Here is a 9,330-nt window from a genome sequence, read left to right as displayed (position 1 = left end):
AGTGTCCTTCAACATGCCCCTTGGCATTTAAGAGTATGCCCGAGACTGGTGAGGACATGGGACCTTATATTAGAGGATCATCAGAGTCAGTATAGTTGAAGCTCTATAACCAAGTTATTCCGTTGAAATGTGACAATCATTGTGGAATGTATTATACCGTTCTTATTATTACGTAATAACTAATTTTGTTGCTCTCATTTTACATTTTGAACTACCTTGCGGTTGGCCTGAATTGGTTCGAAATATAGCCTCGGGTGGATGGAAGCAACAAGGAGATTTACTATACAACATGGGCCATGCCATTGCACAATCTTTCTTTGAAAGAGGATAAAATTCAACGTACAGACACAATCAAAAACATACACATTCAACACACTTTCTTCTTGGTTTCCATGGAAATGTATTCTTTAGTAAATGTAATGCTAAATGTTAACTATTAAGGAGTTAATAATTGTGCCCAGCCCACAGAGTTCGGGGTTGAGCCTGAGGAAGGATGTGATTTGTCTTTTGGAGTTGGAGAGAGAGAGAGAGAGAGAGAGAGAGAGAGAGAATGTGTGTGTGTGTGTTTGTGTGTGTGTGTGTGTTTGTAAGTGTGTGTGCTCGTGTGTGTGTGTGTACTTCCTTCCTAACTTCCAACTCGACTGAGGCAGCTAGTGGAAACCATTTCGCAATTGTGGAGAGTACACTCTCAATGAGGGGGAAAAATGTAATGAGAAAGTGAGAGAACAATTGAGAAACTAAGAAGAACAATTTGGGTCCAGCTTCCTGAGGCACCAGGACATTGTCTTGGGGCTGCTCTATGGAACCCCTCATACAGGAGAAAGGAACTAGAAGGGGCACGCTGAAGAAAAACAGACTATTCTATGGGGAAGAAAGACATGTACAACTGTCTGTTTCTCTCATTGACCTGTCTATGCATTCTCCATGGTAAGTCAAACTACTCTTGTTTAGGATTCCTGACAGTTGTAGATATAACCTTGGTTTTAAACCTATTAGGCTTGGTGGGGGACTCAGGTGCAGAGACGGACACACGGACAACAGAGGGTGAATTAGGATGTCGTTTATTCAGCGTGAATTGGCAGAGAGAAACAGTTCAGGGTGGAATAGCTTCAGACCGGGGTAGGAGCTGAGTGAGGGGGAGAGCCAGTAGTCCGGAGAGCTGGATGACGAGGATATCAGACAACAGATGAGCAGGTTGCGGCGTGGGAATGGCAGGTAGGCAGGCAGCAGGAACAGACGGGATCTGGTCGAAGGAGAGACAGGTTACAAAACGTGGCAGAAACAACTATAATGCTGAGATAGTAACAACTAGACTGAGATTGCTGTACGGGGGCCAAGTTACCACAGGTAGTGTAGGAACGAACTGGCGCTGGAGAGGTGTCCAGCCCGGGTAGATAACTGCTGGTTGATTGATGACAATGAGCCGCAGCTGGAAGTAACGGAGCATGAGAGAGAATGGCCACGCCCCTGACCTAGATCCTCTGACTGGGCTGCACAGCAGGGGGAGACAGACACAGACCACACACACACAAGGGGAAAAAGGAAAAGGGAAACAAGCGGGAACCGGACCAACAGTGCCGAACCGTAACAGTACCCCCCCCTCAACGGGCGCCACCCGGCGACCCACCCGGCTTGTCAGGGTGGTCCCTATGGAAGTCAGCCACCAGCTGCGGATCCAGTATAAATCGTCGGGGAATCCAGGACCTCTCCTCGGGACCGTATCCCTCCCAGTCCACCAGGTACTGAAGCCCTCTACCACGCCTCCGGACGTCAGCAGTCTCCGCACCGTGTAGGCTGGATGGTCACGTCAATATCGCGGTGGCGGAGGGGGATCCACAGGCGGACACAAAGGGCTGGAGGAGACCAGCTTCAGCTGGGACACGTGAAATGTAGGATGGACTCTCATGGCCTGGGGAAGCTTCAACCGAACAGCCGAAGGGTTGATGATGGAGTCGATCTCGAAAGGACCCAAATACCGGGCGACAGCTTACGGGAGTCAGTGCGCAGGGGGATGTTGCTGGAGGAGAGCCAGACTCGCTGACCAGGCTGGAACTGGGGAGCGACTACCCTGTGCCTGTCCGCCACCCTCTTGTTACGCTCTGCTGTCCGTAGAAGGGCCTCACGGGTGTCCACCCACACCTTGCGGCAGCGACGAAGGTTATCCTGAACTGACGGGACGGCTAACTCCCTTTCTTGAGACGGGAACAATGGCGGTTGGTACCCCAAAGCCGCCTCAAAAGGTGAGAGGCCGGTGGCAGATGAGGTGAGGGAATTGTGGGCATATTCGACCCACGGGAGATGTTTGGCCCAGGTGGACGGGTTCTGGGATGTCACACACCGTAGAGCAGCCTCCAGGTCCTGATTGGTCCTCTCAGTCTGGCCATTGGACTGGGGATGGAAACCTGATGAGAGACTGACAGAGGCACCCAGAGCCGAACAAAACTCCTTCCATACCCGAGAAATGAACTGTGGACCTCTATCGGACACTATGTCCACAGGGATTCCATGGGGACGGAATACATGTAGGACAAAGAGGTCGGCTGTCTCACTGGCAGACGGTAATTTTGGTAATGCAACAAAATGGGCAGATTTAGAGAATCTGTCCACGATGGTGAGTATGGTGTCATTACCCTCAGACATAGGAAGTCCAGTGACGAAGTCCAAGGCCACGTGAGACCAAGGGCCGACTCGGGACTGGGAGAGGCCGCAGCAGGCCCGAAGGAGCCCTGTGGGAAGCCTTACTTTGGGCACAGATGGAACAGGCCGCCCACGTACTCCCGGACGTCAGCCTCGGCGGATGGCCACCAAAGTGCCTCTTAAGTAGCGACAGTGTACGGTTCATACCAGGGTGGCAGGAGAATCGTGAGGTGTGGATCCAGTTGAGCACTTGCGGCCGCACGGCTGCGGGAACATAGAGAAGGTCGGGGGGCCATCGGCCGGTCCAGGTTCCAACTCTTGTGCCGATCGGACGAGGGACTCGATTTCCCAGTGAACAGCCGCCACCAAACAGGAAGCGGGCAGAACAGGTTCAGGATTGCTGAAGTCTTCATTGTCTGTAAACTGGCGAGAGAGAGCATCAGGCTTGACATTACGTGTGCCAGGACGATATGTTAAAATAAACTTGAACCTGCTGAAGAACAGAGCCCATCTGGCCTGGCGGGAGTTCAGCCTCTTGGATGACTGGATGTAAGCCAGGTTCTTGTGGTCTGTCCAGACTATGAAGGGTTGCTCTGCTCCGTCTAGCCAGTGCCTCCACTCCTCCAACGCCAACTTGACAGCAAGCAACTCCCGGTTACCCACGTCGTAGTTCTTCTCAGCAGGGGTCAATCTCCTGGAGAAAAAGGCCACAGGATGGAGCTTCTGGTCCGTGGGGGAACGTTGTGACAGGACTGCCCCCACCCCCGAATCAGAGGCGTCCACTTCCACAATAAACTGCAAACTAGTGTCTGGATGAATAAGAACAGGTGAGGTGGTGAACAGTTCCTTCAATGTACTCACAGCTGACTCGGCCTCAGGCGTCCACAGGAATGGCACCTTAGGGGAGGTGAGCTTGGTCAGGGGGCAACCACTCGGCTGAAACCCCTGATGAAGCGGCGGTAGAAGTTGGCGAAGCCCAGGAAGCGTTGTAGCTGCTTCCGAGACGTGGGTGTGGGCCACTCCACAACCGCTCTGATCTTGTCAGGGTCTGGTGACACTTGTCCCCGCTCGATAATAAAGCCCAAAAAGGGGACGGACTGCCGGTGGAACTCACATTTTTCTGCTTTCACATACAGTTTATTTTCCATGAGGCGTTGGAGAACCAGACGGACGTGGGAGACGTGTTCATCCTGTGACTTAGAGAATATTAGAATGTCATCCAAATAGACAAACACAAAACGGTGTAGAAAATCCCTCAACACATCGTTAACCATGGCCTGAAACACTGCTGGGGCGTTAGTGAGACCGAATGGCATGACTAGGTATTCAAAGTGTCCGAGAGGGGTATTGAACCCAGTCTTCCATTCGTCTCCCGGCCTGATCCTAACGAGGTGGTAAGCGTTACGTAGGTCGAGTTTGGTAAACACGGTGGCACCATGAAGGGGTTCAAATGCTGAGTTGATGAGAGGCAGGGGTACGTATTTCTGACTGTGATGTTATTAAGTCCTCTGTAGTCAATGCAGGGGCGTAATGTTTTGTCCTTCTTCTCAACAAAAAGAACCCAGCACCAACAGCGGAAGATGAGAGACGAATGATGCCAGAGGTTAGGGAGTCGCCTATGTAGGTTTCCATAGCTTCTCTCTCAGGACGGGACAGATTGAAAAGCCGACTGGACGGCAAAGGGGCTCCAGGCAGTAACTCAATAGCGCAATCGTATGGCCTATGAGGTGGTAGTGAGAGTGCTTTGGATTTACTGAATACCTCGGCCAGGTCCAGGTACTCCTCAGGGACTGAAGAGAGGTCTGGGGTTTTGACAGGGGAAGCAGGGGAACCTACCGAGGGCGGAATAGCCGACCCAAGGCAAACAGAATGGCAGTGAGTGCTCCAACTGTGTATTTTGTGGTTTTGCCAGTCAATATGGGGGTTGTGAATGCTAAGCCAAGGGAAACCGAGGATAAGGGGGGAGGCCGAGGAGGAGACAACTTTAAACTGGATGGTTTCTTTGTGATTGCCGGACAGCATGAGAGAAACGGGGACAGTTTGATGGGTGATGTTGGCAAACTGATGGCCGTCAATAGCGGTTACTGTTATAGGCTTAGGCAGGGGCTTAACAGGGATCTCAGCCTGAGTGACCAGGTTAACGTCAAGGAAACTATCCTCAGCACCAGAGTCGATGAGAGCAGCTAGTGGGAGAGATAGATTCCTGAACTGGACTGTAGCTGGGATAACTAGACGGGGTGCTGTGGGCATTGAGTCAGGTGTAGCACTCGCAAGTATGCCCACTTTTACCTGCGAGCTTGGTCTTTTGGGCGAACCGGACAGTTAACCAGGAAATGAGTGCGGTCCCCACAGTACATGCACTCACCAGCCCGCATGCGCCCGTTCCTTTTCGGCAGGGGACAGACGAGCACGGCCCAGCTGCATGGGCTCGTCTAGTTCCGTGGAGGGATCCGCTGCGGTGTGGACCCGACCGCCCCTCTCCTGTCTCCTCTCCTGTAGCCTGTTGTCTATTCGTGTAGCAAGGGAAACGAGAACATGAAGGTTAGCAGGCTCATCACGAACAGCTAGTTCATTCTTAATCGTGTCACTTAGACCGTTAACAAACGCTCCCTGAAGAGCTTCGTCATTCCACTTGGAATCGGCTGCCAAGGTCCAAAAATCAATGGCGTATTCAGCCACGCTACCCGTGCCCTGTCGTAGCTTCAATAGTCTCTTTGTGGCGGTCCGGCATGGTCCGGGTGATCAAACACAACTTTCAATTGAGAGGAAAAATCGTCAAAGCGACAGGCTGGCAATCTGCTGAGTAGAACAAGCCGCTTCTGCCCAAATCAAAGCTTTGCCCCTCATTAACCCCAGTGCGTAATGTACCTTTGAGGATTCCGTGGAGAAAGACAGGGGCTTCTGTTGGAACACCAAGCGGCACTGAAGCAGGAAACCACGGCATTTGTTCAGGTCCCCGGTGAAAGGTTCGGGTGAGGTTGTAGGGGGTTCCCGAAGGGCAGGAGCGGAAGCCGAGCCTGGAGCCACTGTAGGAGGAACAGGCGGAGGAGAAGCAGAGGGAGGAAGGGTAGTGAGTGTTACCAGGTTAGCTACCTGAGAGGTGAGATGAGATACTTGATCCAACAACTGCTGGTTGTTATCCACAAGAGTCCGGATGAGTTGGTCGTGTTGTCCCAATAACATTCCCTGTGAATGGAGGGCGCGTTGTACGCCATCACCCGTTGTTTCATGTGGCATCTCTGCTGAGTCCATGTTTGGCCAGTTCGTTCTATTAGGCTTGGTGGGGGACTCAGGTGCAGAGACGGACACACGGACAACAGAGGGTGAATTAGGATGTCGTTTATTCAGCGTGAATTGGCAGAGAGAAACAGTTCAGGGTGGAATAGCTTCAGACCGGGGTAGGAGCTGAGTGAGGGGGAGAGCCAGTAGTCCGGAGAGCTGGATGACGAGGATATCAGACAACAGATGAGCAGGTTGCGGCGTGGGAATGGCAGGTAGGCAGGCAGCAGGAACAGACGGGATCTGGTCGAAGGAGAGACAGGTTACAAAACGTGGCAGAAACAACTATAATGCTGAGATAGTAACAACTAGACTGAGATTGCTGTACGGGGCCAAGTTACCACAGGTAGTGTAGGAACGAACTGGCGCTGGAGAGGTGTCCAGCCCGGGTAGATAACTGCTGGTTGATTGATGACAATGAGCCGCAGCTGGAAGTAACGGAGCATGAGAGAGAATGGCCACGCCCCCTGACCTAGATCCTCTGACTGGGCTGCACAGCAGGGGGAGACAGACACAGACCACACACACACACAGGGGAAAAAGGAAAAGGGAAACAAGCGGGAACCGGACCAACAGTGCCGAACCGTAACAAAACCATACGTAGGATGGCCAACAAATACCTGAAACAGCTATCTAGGATGTCGCTCAAGAAAAGGAAGGACAAGTAATCAATCAAACAATCTAACCTAAATTGATGTATCATCTGCTTTCCTACAAAAGAGGTATCATGAGAAATCACTACTCTCAATGAACTCTCTCTCATTACTATAAATGTAGATTGCTATTAGGATATTCATTGCTGTAGATGCTACTCTTCTATTGTCTAGTGAATTTTTTATATCATATTTATATGTTCAATTTTTTCAACTTTTGTTCCCTCAGGGTATGATGCAGAGGAATGTGTGACTTCTGTCTTGGCAAAGAGAAGTTCTGTTAACATACCAAAGGGGGGCCCTCTTTCCCTATCCTGTGTTGTTCAGCATTGTGGAGATGATGGCTGGACAGGGGGATGGGGGCTTTCAACAGAGGGACAGTTCCTTCTCTTTAGTCCCACTCCAAAGTATCATCTCTCCAACATCACGTTGACAACCAATAGAACCCGTCTGCTCATGGACATCCTCAAAGTCAACCAATCAGATTATGGAATGTACCAATGCCAGATCACCTGGGTTGAGGGATACACCAGTGTTGGACATATGACATATGTGAACATTACTGCAGGTAGATATGGTCCTTCTGTCTACATAAAATCATTGTTCATCAGTTTCATGCAAGTAATGTACAGTATGTATTTATTTATTTTTGCCCACACTTTGTAAGATTTCCCTCCAAAATGAGAAACAATCACAGAAAATGACCACTCCACATTCCCAGATGACAGGTAGACTGGTATGCATGTGCTCTGACTTCATTGATGTGCTGTACCCTTTCTCTGTAGCCATACCACCCACATCCGTGAGGAAGGTCTATTTCAGGGTGGTGATGTATGTAAGTACCTGTTTGGTAATCACCCTGGTTTTGGTTCTGGGTCTGGCTTGCCATATAAGGTCAAAGGTCCCTTCTCAGCCCCCTCCAATACCACCGCCCAACCCCCCACCGCGCTCTCGAAGCACACGCAAGGACAAGCCCCGTAAGACATCTCTTTCTTTATCTATACAGTTTCTTAACATATTGCTGCTGTATGTTGACATGCACATTTCTACCACAGCACTGTACGTGAACATTATATCCAATTGTACAGTTGATCGTGTCTACTGCTTATTTAAAGGCCAAGTCTAATGCTAATTTGTGAAGTGACCAATTAGGTATGTATTAATTCTGCTTTTGACTCTGATCTTTTCTTTGCAGCCACACCCAAACCTAAACCAAAGATAGAGGTGTGTGTTCTTTGAATAATGGCTTCTGAATGCTCTTTTCCTTAACCATTTTCTAGAATGCTTCCTTGGGCTAACCTGAGTGTCTATTTTCTTGCAGTTGGTCTATGCAGCTCTTTCAAAGGGCTGTCTTGAACAGCAGAATCCTAATCCTCAACGAGAAGCTGCACAGCCCACAGTCTACTCCTCTCTCCGCTTCTCCTGACTCAGTCAGACTTTTATATTGTTGAGACCTCAACCCAAATCCTACCCACTTGGCACACACTGGTTGAATCAACATTGTTTCCACGTCATTTCAATGAAAGTACGTTGAACCAACGTGGAATAGTCTGTGCTCAGTAGGTAGTGACCTCGTCAAATGGTTTGGATCTCTTGGAGTAAAGGCTAAGTCGTTGGGTTGACAGTCGCTGGACCTGGGTTCGAGTCCTGGCCAAGGCTATCCCCTGAATTGACTACAATATTCACCTCCGCATGTAACAGACAGTGTTGACCGAGTGGTCACATTTCAGAGCTCTGGATTGAATGATTTCATATGCTTTCTGATTTTGTACGTGTCATGCAGTAACTGCCATCCACACACTCAGCTAGATCGTGATGCCATGTGAAAATCATCTGTGAATATAATCTATGTTCAATGTTCTAAATAATGATTTATGCAACTCTCTTTTATTTGTTAACACTGTAATTACGATGTAATTTGTGGGAACTACTTTCTCTGCCATGTGTTTGAATAAACAAATTAGAACTGATGTTCAATACCAAAATATTGCCACTGCTAAGTAAAGTAGAGCAAATTGTATTAAATGTTGCCCCTTCTACAATGTTCCATGTAAAGCAGACCTGAGTTCAGATACTATTTTAAATCTTTAAAATACTTTGAGTGTTTGCTCTAGCCTGCCTGGAGGGCCGGAGGGGTGAGGTTTGCAGTTTTTGGACTATTCTATTGGTCCATTAAGCCAGGCAAGCTCAATCACGCACATACAGTATAAATTATTTAAGAGGATTTCAAATAGTATTTGAGCCCAGGTCTAAAGCATGCTATGTCCCTTTTATAATAAAAAGACAAGAACAACCAGATACAGTGCATTCAGGAAGTATTCAGACCCCTTGACTTTTTCCACATTTTGTTATGTTACAGCCTTATTCTAAAATGGATTAAATTGTTCCCCCCCATTAATCTACACACAATATCCCATTATGACAAATCAAAAACAGGTTTTTAGACATTTTTGCAAATTTATTAAATCTAAAAAACAGAAATATCACATTTACATACGGTACGTTTTCAGACCGTTTACTCAGTACTTTGTTGAAGCACCTTTGGCAGTGATTACAGCCTAGTCTTCTTGGGTATGAAGCTACAAGCTTGGCACCTGTATTTGGAGAGTTTCTCCCATTCTTCTCTGCAGATCCCCTCAAGCTCTGTCAGGTTGGATGGGGAGCGTCGCTGCACAGCTATTGTCAGGTCTCTCTAGAGATGTTAGATCGGGTTCAGGCTCTGGCTGGGCCACTCAAGGACATTCAGAGACTTGTCCCGAAG

At 48.9% G+C, this 9,330-nt stretch overlaps 1 protein-coding gene across 1 annotated transcript; it reads left to right on the top strand.

Annotated features, from left to right (window-relative positions):
- Nucleotides 1-557: 557 nt before the first annotated feature.
- Nucleotides 558-8,867, top strand: LOC121567095. Its single transcript, XM_041877037.1, has 5 exons — nt 558-927; nt 6,799-7,137; nt 7,355-7,546; nt 7,765-7,793; nt 7,891-8,867. The coding sequence occupies exons 1-5, from the start codon at nt 864-866 to the stop codon at nt 7,993-7,995; spliced, it is 729 nt and encodes a 242-aa protein (XP_041732971.1). The 5' UTR covers nt 558-863; the 3' UTR covers nt 7,996-8,867.
- Nucleotides 8,868-9,330: the final 463 nt, after the last annotated feature.

Source organism: Coregonus clupeaformis, chromosome 5 (assembly GCF_020615455.1).
Source record: "Coregonus clupeaformis isolate EN_2021a chromosome 5, ASM2061545v1, whole genome shotgun sequence".
NCBI lineage: Eukaryota > Metazoa > Chordata > Actinopteri > Salmoniformes > Salmonidae > Coregonus > Coregonus clupeaformis.
The sequence above is the reverse complement of the archived record's forward strand: the minus strand, read 5'-3'. Positions and strand labels throughout refer to the sequence as shown.